This window comes from Dermacentor andersoni, chromosome 1 (genome assembly GCF_023375885.2).
Source record: "Dermacentor andersoni chromosome 1, qqDerAnde1_hic_scaffold, whole genome shotgun sequence".
Classification (NCBI taxonomy): Eukaryota; Metazoa; Arthropoda; class Arachnida; order Ixodida; family Ixodidae; genus Dermacentor; species Dermacentor andersoni.
Genome location: NC_092814.1, coordinates 270,378,589 through 270,391,178, shown reverse-complemented (window position 1 = coordinate 270,391,178; position 12,590 = coordinate 270,378,589). Strand labels below are relative to the sequence as shown.

Genomic DNA, 12,590 nt, shown 5'->3' with positions numbered 1-12,590 from the left:
TTATTTTGGTACATGCTGCTGAAGTGGGTAAAGGGAGGGCGTTGCACTTTATACTTGGCCTGGTTGCAGAGTGACACAGTATCAGGGATACTGAAATGAATTTAAATTTCGCGTGTATGTTGTAGATTATGTCATGTAAGTGACTAAAGCACCATGTAGCTTAGGTCCTCGGCCTGCACACCTTTCAGCATGGCCTTGTGCGGTGTACAATCTGGACCCTAGACGGTGCCTCCACTTTTTGCCGGTAAAGCAGAATTTAAAACCTTGAACCAAGCCCCTGTGGGGCATGAAGGGACACGCAAGGAAGCCTGTGCTCATACGCCCTACAATTGAATAGTTTGCAAGCTGGCTTTCTTTGCATGAGATAGAAGTCCACTCACAACATATTTTGTTCTAGGACATACATACAGGAGGGTGTTTTCCACACTGTATACACACAGGAGTGACTTTCCTTAAGGAAAGAACCATGTGCCAATTACATTGCATGCAGGCATCCCTACAACCACCTCCATTTTAGGCGACAGTAGCTATCTGGGCCTAAAACCCCTCCATACGTGTCTTCGCTGACCTGCTATAAAAGCGGTGGCAGCATGTGGATGTAAGGGTTTAGATGAGCCAATGTAATGAAGCCTAGTGTCAAAAAGCATGGTGCTGTTCGGGTATAAATGGGCTTCTTTCAACCTGTCTTTGGTGATAAAGATGTTTAAATTGAATCTGTAAACTTCGTGTAAGAGAATCTGGATTATAGGATTGCCCTTAGTGTCCATTTAAGGGAGGATGCAAGGCTAAAGCCGCAATTTTCACAAAAAAGTATGCAATTTTAGATGTATGTATGTTGTTTTGGATTCCTCAGCTAAAAAAGAAGCCTCTCACAAAGTTTATTTGCTATCTGCACTGTAGAAAAGAAAAACTTTTTTTTTTTCTTGTGACACTGGCACTCACTTGCCATCAAAAGCATTTATCAACGCTGTTTTCAAAATGCGCCACAGAGCAATATAAAAACTGGATGCACATTAAGTGTCCTCGTTTGAAAGATAGTAGTTCACACTTTTAGCCATAACTGGGACCTATCAAGGCTGCATCGTAACGCAAGAAAGTGCCAGAACAAAATACAAATTTATGCCTATGGTGAGCCAAGTTTTAATATAGTATGTAGTTTTATCAGCTGTATAAGCTTGTAAACATTCGCTTACTAACTAAATTGACAAGCATGGTGTCACGCGCACACAGACAAACATGAACGCATCTCACTCGATGACTGCGAACACTCACTGCCGAAACGCTGGTATGAGGAAGCACGGCAGCAGCAGCGAGCAAATTGACCTCTATGCTGCCTCTTGCTTCAATGCCAACGAAGCATCGAAAACACAGTGCACACAAAACTACCAGCTCTCGGCGTGAATAGACTCTGTCCCTATCACAGATCACTTTCGAGATGGTGGTCGCACTCAGCCACGCCATATGCAGCCTCCGCCTATGTATAACCCCACCCCCCCTGATGCCTTGTGTGTGATGGCAGACTGTGCGCTTTCTCACCACCTTTCTCCCTTGTGTGTGTGAGATCGAGCCTCCATCCTCAGCTCACCCTCGCACACTTTGAGTTCCGCATACAGCATGTGGCATACGGCCACGATGATTTCACACTTCGACTTTATACAGAACATCACGGCAATAGCGGAAATGCGCCTGGAGTGTCTATATGATTGCTATTGCAATAAAGGCTAGTGTGTCTGTGCTACAGGCAGAGTGACATAAGGCGCACTTGGTCCTACAGTGTGACCCGTGTGACTGCCGTGCCACCGAAAGCCACCGCCAAAGCACAGCAGTATCATGTTCTGTATAAAGTCCTACTGTTAAGATCCTATCGCTCCCAGTGCGCTGCATGCTTTAGGTGCAAGTGAAAGCGTACGAGGTGAGCCAAGAAGGATGGGGGCTTGATGGGCGGCTTTTACTCGCGCGAACATGGAGGTGTGGGCGCCAGGTTTGCGCATGTCACCTTTTACAGAGTGGCCGTGGCTGCACATGGCTGAGTGCATACACAGCCCGCATGTCTGGTTTCAGAGGAAATCTACCGTTTGTGCAAAGATTGGGCAAGCTGAGATGGTGTAGAATCGTATGCTGACTTCTCAGTCGTTTACTGCTGGAGGTTGCGTAATCTCGAGTTTCGGAGACGTGTTGAAGCAAGAGGCATACGAAGCATTCACTCCTTACTGCCAGTGCAACACTACCAGGGACAGAGTGGATGTGACAGCGTGGCTGGCTTCGCTTCATACTGTCGATGGGAAGATGTCGTCAACATGGCAGGAAATCATATCTTTCGTCACCGACTCTCAAATTCAACAAAATTATTATTTTTTTTCACATTCAAATTTGCTTTATTTAATTGCCTGATAATTTTTTTTATTTTGCAGCGCCTTCCATGCAAGAAAAATTTGTCGGAGGTTGTACTTGTTTGCTTAAAGAACCTAATTTCAATATACCAAAGCAAATTGTCAATTTTTCTGACTTCATTATATTGGGGGTTTAACCGTATTTCCCTCAGCTTGGCTCCTTCTTTGATTACATTCTGAACGCAATGTACCCGCTTCTGATCAGTTACCTTACATTCTGAACAAGGGTTTCAACATACACTGTCTCGAAGGAGGTCTTAGTTACCTCATTTAGAGTTGGCTGAAAATGATACCCAGTGAATGCATGGCGCAAGGGAAATGCAACAAGTAACATTCAACTTGCCAAGCTTTCGGTAATGCTAAGTGCCCGGCAAAGCTTTGAGCTGAACTAACAAACGCTATCAAAAGTGAGTGCTCGTCTGCTCAGCAGATATAGCAGAAGACGAAACTGGAGCAGAACCTCGAATTACTACACGGTGCTGTAAAGGAATGTGTACATAAGGCTTTGATGTTACTGAATTTATTATAAGGTGTAAAAAAAAAAGGTTTCGTAATAGACTTACTGCAGATTTACCAGCAAAGGCTGTGTTGGCATAGCCTGGCATAGTCTGGGAAAAGCTGGGGTAGAAGGGATCTTCCTCTCGCTGTTGTCTTGTACATTTCATTTCGGCCATCAGTAGCGTTCGCTCTCTAGAACATGTTGTTCTTTTGTTTTCTTTATTATTTTTATTTTGTTACATTTTCTCATCATTTCATACTGCGTGCTTTTGATGTCGGCTGCATGGAATTTCCATATTACTGTATAATATAGCCAACATTTCTGTTGCAGTTTCATTAGCACCGATGTTCACGTGCGCAAAAGCTTTGCACACGCAACTGGCAGAATTCTATATGCATTATGTGCCACACTCTCGAATAGCTTTATGTGCGCAAGATTTAAGATTTAGGTTGTGGCACAATTTGTAGGAAATGCAAAGTACAAGCAACCATTCATAATTTATGGCCTCTAAGATCTGGCAGCAATGCCTGGCTTTCTGCTTGCCACAAAATCTGGCTGGAGGCCATGTACAGGGACAAGTGTTTTGCCACTAAAAATCGTATAAAAAAGATTTTGCGCTTACCACACTACTCTGTTCTTGCTCAAATTTCTTAGCAAGATCACATATTATAGTTTGGATTGTTCAATGTAGCATTTGGTAATGTTAGTTGCTTGGTTTTTAAAAAAATTGCCAAGTTGCCTTCATCTACGTCTCAGATGCACCCTCAAGCAATTAATGGACGCCAATCTCGAAGGCCATGTTTTGTGGTATTGCAGGCAACTGAAGTGGCATAGCCGCCATGTTTTAAGCATTACTTACTATAAGGGGTGCTAACGATGGAGAATTCAATGTTACTAGCCAATTAACAGTGCCAAGTGCTACGTTTATTGTAGCCCCAAAGGGCTCTGTTTCATTATTTCTGCATTTCACTTCCCCTTCATTTTGGTGAGTGCTTCAGTTGGTCTTTCGTATGTATACACCCAAGCATTTATATTGCTTGATTATGGGTACGACTTGCTATTAGTATAAAAGTATGCTGGTCTGGACAAGGGTAAGAAAAATCAAACAGCATTCGATAACCTTATAGATGCAAGTTGGGGATTTGAGAGGATAGGTGGCAGACCAGACTGATACTTTAACAAAAATGAATCCACAGCTAAGCGCAAATTATGAATTGATGCCACGTCATTACTCATCTCATCATGTTTCATAAAAAACCACAGCTTTTACCCTGAATTTCATGAGATGTCTCTAATGTCAAACGTTGCAGACCTCTTTGGCAACCAGGGAGCAACCTCTTTTAAGTCCGCATTTGGAAGCACAATGGGCAGTGGCACCTTCTCTGGAAGTGGCAGTTTTAGCATGGGCGGTGGCAGTGTGGCACAGTCTGGCTTTGGAGCCTTCCAGCAACAGCAGCAACAACAGCAGCAGCAGCAGCAACAGCAGACACCCCCCAAGCCAGGTAGGTGTGTGTGCTTGCATGCCAGTGGTAAGGGCACCGTGTAAGAAGTAGCTTAGGTGACTGAGCGGCGTGGGCCGGGCACTAAGCGGAGGGAAGGCTTGGAGTTCTACTTTCTCGACATGTCAAGAGAGGGCGCTGGAAACTAGCGCCCACTTCGCGCGCATTCCAAGATGACTGCCTGGTTTGCCGCTGTGCAGTCGCCACATGTTTGTTGCGCACCATGTTTTGTCACCGCATTTTCCACTTGCCTGTCAGGTACGTCTCAACCTTCGAGCGGTTTCATGAGCCTGCATAATGAGAAAGTGTTTCGTACCGTATTGCAACAGTGGTTACAAGTCTTGCAAACAAAAGTACTAGCTTTTCAAGCCGCCAAACGAAAAAGCAAGACTTGAAGCATGGAGACGGGCTATACCTTGTGAAGACCGCATACTCCAAAGGACGGATCGAGTTTGTGAAAAACATTTCGCTTCTCATTTTATCCTGAAGACATGGTCTGCAGAAATTGATGGTCATATCCTGATGTCTGGAACAAGAAGAGCGGGCCTTTCAAAAGACGCTGTGCCGTCAATTTTTGAAGGTGCACCAAGCTACCTCTCCAGGAAAATTGAAAGCCCTCGAAAGCAAGTGAGACGGCCAGCACTTCCCGTGGCTGCTTCTGTGAGTAACCTGAGCAGTGACAACAGCAGCGTGCCAACGTCAGTGAGCAACATAGATGTTTCTGCAGCAGACACCATGGAAACGTCTGCCGACAATAGCAGTTGTGTCGTAAAGTCCAGTGAGAATGACTCGTCTCATTCATTGTTCGAACAGCTTGTCACTCAGTGCAGTATTTTGCATTAGCCTACCACAGCCCCTTCATGGGCAGCGAATCTCATCGACGTAGCAGGAGTGAGGAACGTGTTTATTGATGCTGCAGTGGCGCATAGGACAAGTGACGGATCATCGGTACTTTTTAACAGGAAGGCGCTTCATATAAAAGTGACATGACAGTCCAAGTCTACATCTTAGACAAGTTGACAGACTCTACTGCAGTGGGGTAAGTCCCTTCGCCACGTCAAGCCTAAAAGTTGAATCCATGCTGAAAGTTATAGACAGCACAGATGTGTGCAGGGGAGGGCCAAGTTTAAAGGACTTCCCTGATGTATCCCCGGAATGTGCTTTTGTGGACTCTCAAAAGACTTGGAGACACAACAAATGCCTCTTGGTAACGCCTCAAGGTGCAATCTGTCGTCTGTGTTCTGGCCTTGCTGACACTAACTTATGGAAGAGGCTATGAGCCGTACACGAGATTTTTATTGGTTTGGGTTGTTCGGAGATGAGATATGAGCATTAAAAGCCATTTTCACTTTGGCCAACGTTCAACCATACGTAGCTACCAGATTCTCAGAAAGGTTCGACAAAGAACAGTTAAATTCATTGTGCACGCAATTAACAAGATTTCAGAAGCTACTGGTATGACTTAGCGCTCATGTGAGTGGAATTTGAGTGTGGAATTCAGCATAAGACTCATTGCCAGGGTGTCGTTGCCAGAGAACAAAAAAAAAAATAACCTTTTGCTTTATTATGTGCCAGGATATGAGAAATCATGTCGAAAGTGACCCGCACCTTCTTTCGAAGATCATCAGTGGGGATGTAAGCTGATGCTATACGCCTAGTGCACCGCCTTTAGAGGCGCCACTGATAGCCACCTAGCGGGCGCTTCCAACAGTACACGCGGGAGCAGTAGCAGATGACAACCCTTTGCAGCAAGGATGGCTGAAGATCACGGCTGCCATTTCTCCTTTGTTCGGGTGCCAGACTGCTTCTGCAGTGACAGCTGTAGGGAAGACCCTGACCTCTGTGGGAGCGGGTATGAACATGATGTTGCTGGTGTTTGGGACAACATGGTCCACATACGTGCCAGGTGCACCCCGCAGACAAGCACCATGAACCTCATTTACACGAAGTGGAGCTCATGTTAACTAGCCGTTAAATTTTGTTGAGTAATGCGATATCTCAATAATTTTTTTTTTTTTCAAATTCTACCCTTGCTGTAATGCTGCTTCTGTACCTCAGTAATAAGCACCCGTCGTTAATGCAGACTTATATCATGAACAAATCCGCACGGTGCGATGTCTGCACATGTCGTTGTGATTTTTCTTCCGATGAATACATGTGACATCACCGAATAAGTGCAGTCAAATTCGCTTCAATAAGAGTAATTGCGAATTTATTCATGGAAACGCGTACACTAGTCAACGAAGTCACCAAACACATGGGTTAATAAAAGTGCGTGTTAGCGCTCTGCCGCCGATGTAATTCTGCTGCATATGCCAGTGAACTGCCTTTCCCGCTGCAGTTTTTGCTATTTGAAATTCCCCAAGGGAGCTGCTTAGAAACGTGCAAAGCGAAAGTCTAACTTTTCAGTATTTAAGACACAGTGGGATTTATACCCTTTACCAATGACGCAGAGTGAAAACCTCACAGCTCAAAAGAATCAACAAGATTTATGCATGAAGCAACTAGCAACAGTTAAACATGTGCGAAGCCACGCATAAAATAGATGTAAAAACATGAAGTCCGCGACAGCTGGTGCAAGGATTTACGGGGCCACATAAAACCAACAAGTTCAGTTTTTGCAAACTTCAGTAGCTTTAACATACAACACAATGCACTCGTGCAGTCGTGCTGCCTAGTTAGAGTAACGTGGTAAAGCAGCGGAAAACAATATAAGCGGCAAACGGCATTCCGAACTTTAGCGAAATGGCTTTAAACCACATGCTGCACTGCAGATGAACTTCGTCGCTTATGCTTCTAACTATGATCAAGTGGCAAAAAAAACACCAACGAGACAAAGGAAAGGATGAGAACAAGAAATTTCCCACTGAAGCGACGATCCATTTCTACCGTTGCTCTCGCTGATGAGGCTTTGTGAGGAATGATTAGAACCGTATCGCCGGCACGTTTTCGCCGGTATTTGAGCCCCCCACCCTACAACAATTCTTCTTCGACATTCCTTGAAGCTTTGTCCACCCCACACATGCGAAAGGTGCTGCCTATTTTGCTCTGAAAACGTCAATAAGACAGAGAAGCACTATCAACGACACAACAAACTACGGCACGCGGCTGCCTCCTCTCCCGTGTGTTCTGCGCAAGGCCGCCACCAGTGGCGCGTTCATCAGCGTGCACTACGCATATAGGTATGACTCCGAAACCAAGCAAGTTTTGGGCCATACGAAGGCATCTTCAACCAGACCAAAAAAATTCTAAAGTGCACTCGTGCAAAGACTATGATCATTGTCTCTTTTCTTCTCACCCCCCCCCCCCTTGAGTAGCATTTGTGTAATTATGCAGCAACGATTTCCTCCTTCTGGACAGACTGCCTATCACCAATTTCAGTTGGAATTATTAAGGCAGTTAAGAAGGAATATGCTACAAAAAGGCGAAAATTGAGCAATGTGGTTGACTGGTTTCCTCATTTTGACAACGCCGCAGCTCCAACTGCTTTGACTATGACGTGGTAATTAGTGTCTCAGGGATAAGCCGCCATTCCCCACACACCGTGTTCATCAGTCTCAGCTCAGCGGAATTTTTTTTTATTATTAATATTATTAAGGAAGAGATTCAATGCAGAAAGAAGATTTATCACTGTGGACGAGGTGAAGGCAACTTCACAAGGGGCACCCAACAGCATTAGAGGGGTCCTGAAACACTTTTCTAACTAATCGTAGAATGGCCTTACTATTAAAAGGCATATTCTCACAAATCTTATGCTGTAAAAATTTTCCTAATCTTAGCAACTATTAGTGGAGGCATCGCATCGATACCTGGCTTTCTCCTTTTGTCTCCATTAGCGCGCTGTAGGCTACACAGCAAAGAAGCTAAGCGGGCAAAGCCCTGCCCAAAAGTTGGGTGTCACGGCGGTGAAAGCGCTTGTCGCGGCACCTTGTGGCGACCGCGGTAGACTATGCTACCCAGCACGCCACTGCTACAGTAAAACCTTGTTAATTCGGATTTCACTGGACTGAAAAAAAAAAAAAATGGCCGAATTGATTGAATGCCGAATTATTGAGGGTATCAAGAAAACAATAGACAAATGCTTACTATGTCAACATGCTTTTATTTACTGAATGAATGAGCTAACCCTGTTTCTATATTGCACTAAAGTAGTGCGGAAGCTGCAGTTCTCGTCATCTTGTGGCTGATTAGCGCTCGCAGCGGTGAAGGCCTTGTGACTTCTTTCACAGCGCGGCCGCGGTGCGTGTCTTCGTCTGACACAGGCTTTTTACTACCGCACGTACATCCCCATCATTTTTTTGCCAGTGAGCAGGTTACTGTCCATTGCGATGTAGCCGGTGCTGTTATCTTCGAAATCTTGTCAAAGCCAAACTACTGTTTGCCGCAGCTGCTGAGAACGAAACTGTGGCCGCCGTCGACACGATCGTGGATGATGACCTTGCGGTTCTGAAGGCGTGCAGCCAACACAGGTGCCAAGTCAAAATGCAACTACCGTTTGCTGCAATTGCAGACAAAACTGCGGTCACTCTCGACGTGATCATAGATAGTGACTACACAGTTGTGAAGGCACACAGCCAACATGTGTACAGAGTCAAAACAAAACTATGTGTACTGTTTGCTGCAACCGCTATCAGCGCGATCATGTATGGCAGCTACGCAGTCATGAAGGCACGTGGCCAACGCAGGGCTCTGCACGGCAAATGCAAGAATAGAGGCTTTAGAGGCACAAATAGGCACGATGCATTCTGGCGTTGCTGTCATTCACATATGATTTCTCTTGATGACTATGGCAATGTGGACTCCACTGCTTCGTTTCGGTGGACGCTCACACCATTTTTTCTGTTTTGCATCACACATTTGTGGTTCTCTGGCATCCGCCGAGCTCAGTGTGTTGTCCGAATTAACGGATGTGCAGCCGAATACGTCCAAATTAACGAGAGTGTCATTGCATTAAATAATGCATACACCTGTTGGGACCAAAGTATGAGTCCGAATTATCCGATTTTCTGAATTATCCGATTGTCCAAATTAACGAGAGTGTCATTGCATTAAATAATGCATACACCTGCTGGGACCAAAGTATGAGTCCGAATTATCTGATTGTCCAAATTAACGAGGGTCAAATTAACAAGGGTGAACTTAATGAGATTTTACTGTATATTGGAGGCTACGGCCAGCACATGCAGCTACACGCAATTGTCGTATATAGACCGGAAGTGCAGAGATAAAATGATCGGTCTTTTTGAGATCTTAGGACATATATATGTTTCATTTATTTAACTCCAAATTAGCAATTATGTATTACTGAGAATGTTCTCGCAATCACAAAATCAGCTGCTTGCGATGACACTGTATGTCGACTTTGCGGAAGTGGGAGCAAGCAATGTTTCGCTGTGTTTGACACAAAATTGTAAATTCCCTGCTGCATGCAGCATTGTAATATTTGGCTCACATATTCTCATAAGCCTCTACAACAGATCAGCAATGTTATCTTACTACGTTCAACAATTGTTTAAGCGTCCCTTTAAGCTTAAGGAGCTCCAGAGTTGCTTTGAACAATGGGAGAAAGCTCTGTATTGGGGTATTGACTCCGTTAGAGATTATTTTGAAGGGAACTAAGTGCTTTTTATCCTACATGAAATTCTTTTCTTGGAGACAGTCCGTTTTTTGGGTCCCTCCTCTTATTGGTTCCCATTTCCTGTGGCCATTATAGTGTAAAAATGATTTCTCTTCATCTCATGACTGCTGAAATCCTGTGTCTTTTGATCACTGATTTCAGTGCGCTTGCTTCTGGTATTATGTATTTTTTATGTGTTTTCTTCTTCCTAATGCTGTTTGAACTGCTTTTCTCCTTTGTGCACAACAACAGCCTTTGGAAGCCCAGCGGCATTTGGGAGCAGCCCCACTTTTGGTGGACCTCCGCAATTTGGTGGGTCACCTACATTTGGCAGCAGCCCATCATTTGGTGCTGCAGCCACATTTGGCACTGCAGCTCCCCAGCAGACGCCTCAGACACAGCAGTCAGGTTTCATGATGTGAGTCAGGACTTTACTATCTCTCTTTTTCTTATTGGACCAAACATTTCAAGGACAACCCAAGGCGGCAGTTTAAGCATGTTGGTACTTTTATAAGGAAGAATAAAGAAGCGTCAGTTGGCATGGACAGAAGGAAGGCACATTCACACACAAAATGAACATTGTGTGCATTTTGTGTTTGTATGTGCCTTTTTTCTGCCTTTTTCCAATTTGCACTTTTGTAGTCTTTAAGGATAAGTCTGTATGCAAGCCTGAGTGCTCTATATTATACACTCCATATACAAAACAAAGATCTTCAATATGGGAACCCTTAATGGTATAACTTTAAATAGTGATAGCAACTGGCTATCTAATTAGAGCAATTGTTACACCATTACATTTTAAATAAATTCCACATTTTGGCATTTTGTGTTCATATATTTACAGTCAAACCCACTTATAGCAATATTCAAGTACCACGATCCATTGTTATAACAAGGGTTGCATGAAAAATCAAAATAGGGGGATGGCTGATCTGATGTGAGAAAACTATAATGGCGGGGAGGCCAGTGCCCCTCCCCAGCACCTTCCTCCATCTGGCTGCTGATTGTGTTTACTCGTTTAACTGCTTTCTGGGCGCTCCGATTACGTCTAACAAGCCACGGCTGTCGGTGGTAAAGAATTGCACTGCTATAACAACTGCAAAGAGGGGTCACGGGTGGCAAGCGATATGCGAGCATATATGTTCGGAGGGGTGGTAGGGCGACAGGAGAGAGGCACGCCGAGAGGGCTGGAAAATAAGCGCGCGGCGGCTGTTGGAGCAGCGGCCCATCGTGCAGCGGCTCGAACTTCTAGTTTTCTTTCTTTCTTTTCAAGGATTTCACATTTCACTTCCTCTCGGCTTGAACACCCAGCAGCCAGACTACGTTATAACCGATAATGCGGCATCGGGGCATTGTAGTAAGCGGGTTATTTCACCATGGAAAACATACAAAAGTTGATGGGGCAGCATCTTCTCATTGTTAAAACCGGTATCACTGTAAGTGGGTTCGACTGTATTTGAGGTCACTTATTTGCCGAAGTTACATCTGTTTTCTTCTGTCTGTCCTTTTTCTTGCACTGTTACTCACTTTAACTTCAACATGTACCAACCAGCCCAAGTTAGCATCTGTCCCATATGTGTATTCACTTTTTTGCTTATTTAGTAGGCTTCTTCAAGACAAACATGAAGGGTAATTGGAAATACGTAGTATCAGAAGTTCAGCATAACAGAAGTGCCCTGAATATGTGGGGAAGGGAACAGTTACCCGAGCTGCACAATTTAGCATAATGTTGTGCTTAGCAAAATTTGTCTCAGCGGGAGTCGATTCTACTTGTTTCGCACTAGTGCCTGAGTAACTGGTCCATAATAAGTGCAACATCATTCACATTTGCAGTACTAGTAGATTATTGAGCAATGGAGACACAACAGAGGACTGTATTGTTAGTACAAGCCGTCAATAAAAAGGTGCAGCATTTGTCAAAATTAAAATTAAAATTTGCCAAGTTGAACATTAGCTCAATGGGAACCCTGATGGTGCATTTATGAAGTCTTGAATATCCATCAAGTCCGAATTTTTTTTTTAGTCAAGCACCCATGCGCCCGCTTTAGTGGCGGTTATTGATTCCGTGAACACCGTCCGCAGCGTCCGTCTGCAGCTTTGTTAAGTGCAGCCTCTTTATAATTGCAGTAAAACCTCAATAACTTAGGCTCGGTTGGTTCGAAGAATTTCAGTGGTCTCATCATTTTCAGTGCAAATTGTACCGGATAATTTGAATAGCCTACGCAGCTCTATTGGATAATTCGTAGTTTCCAGCTGGCAGCAACATGTGATTCTTAGATTAGGGTATTAGAGCGCCCCATACAGTCGCCGACCCATTTTCCGGACCTCGCGGAGACCGAAAAGTAGTCCCAAAAACTCGTTCAGCCCCAAAAAAATAAAATTTATTAGGCTTAGAGCGGCTTAAAAGATCTCTAATAATGCCCTGCATTATACTACACTTGAAGGCGATCAGACTTGCTTGGATTCGCGCAAGAAGGACGTGTGACAAAAGCGTCATATACAGTGTGACAAAAGTGTCACCGCGCTGGCGATCTCCGCCAGCGGAATTTCCCATGGAGATCGAAGAAACAAGCTTCGCAGCACTT

The 12,590-nt window shown here is 44.4% G+C and overlaps 1 protein-coding gene across 4 annotated transcripts in view; it reads left to right on the top strand.

The window, feature by feature from the left end:
* Window positions 1-12,590, top strand: part of Nup214 (nuclear pore complex protein Nup214) — a 356,899-nt gene that overhangs the window by 299,400 nt on the left and 44,909 nt on the right. For all 4 annotated transcript variants that reach the window (XM_055063139.2, XM_055063141.2, XM_050195519.3 and 1 more), the window contains 2 exons: window positions 4,200-4,391; window positions 10,258-10,423. In XM_055063139.2, coding sequence (XP_054919114.1) covers window positions 4,200-4,391; window positions 10,258-10,423 — 358 coding nt within the window. The remainder of the gene's footprint in view (window positions 1-4,199; window positions 4,392-10,257; window positions 10,424-12,590) is intronic.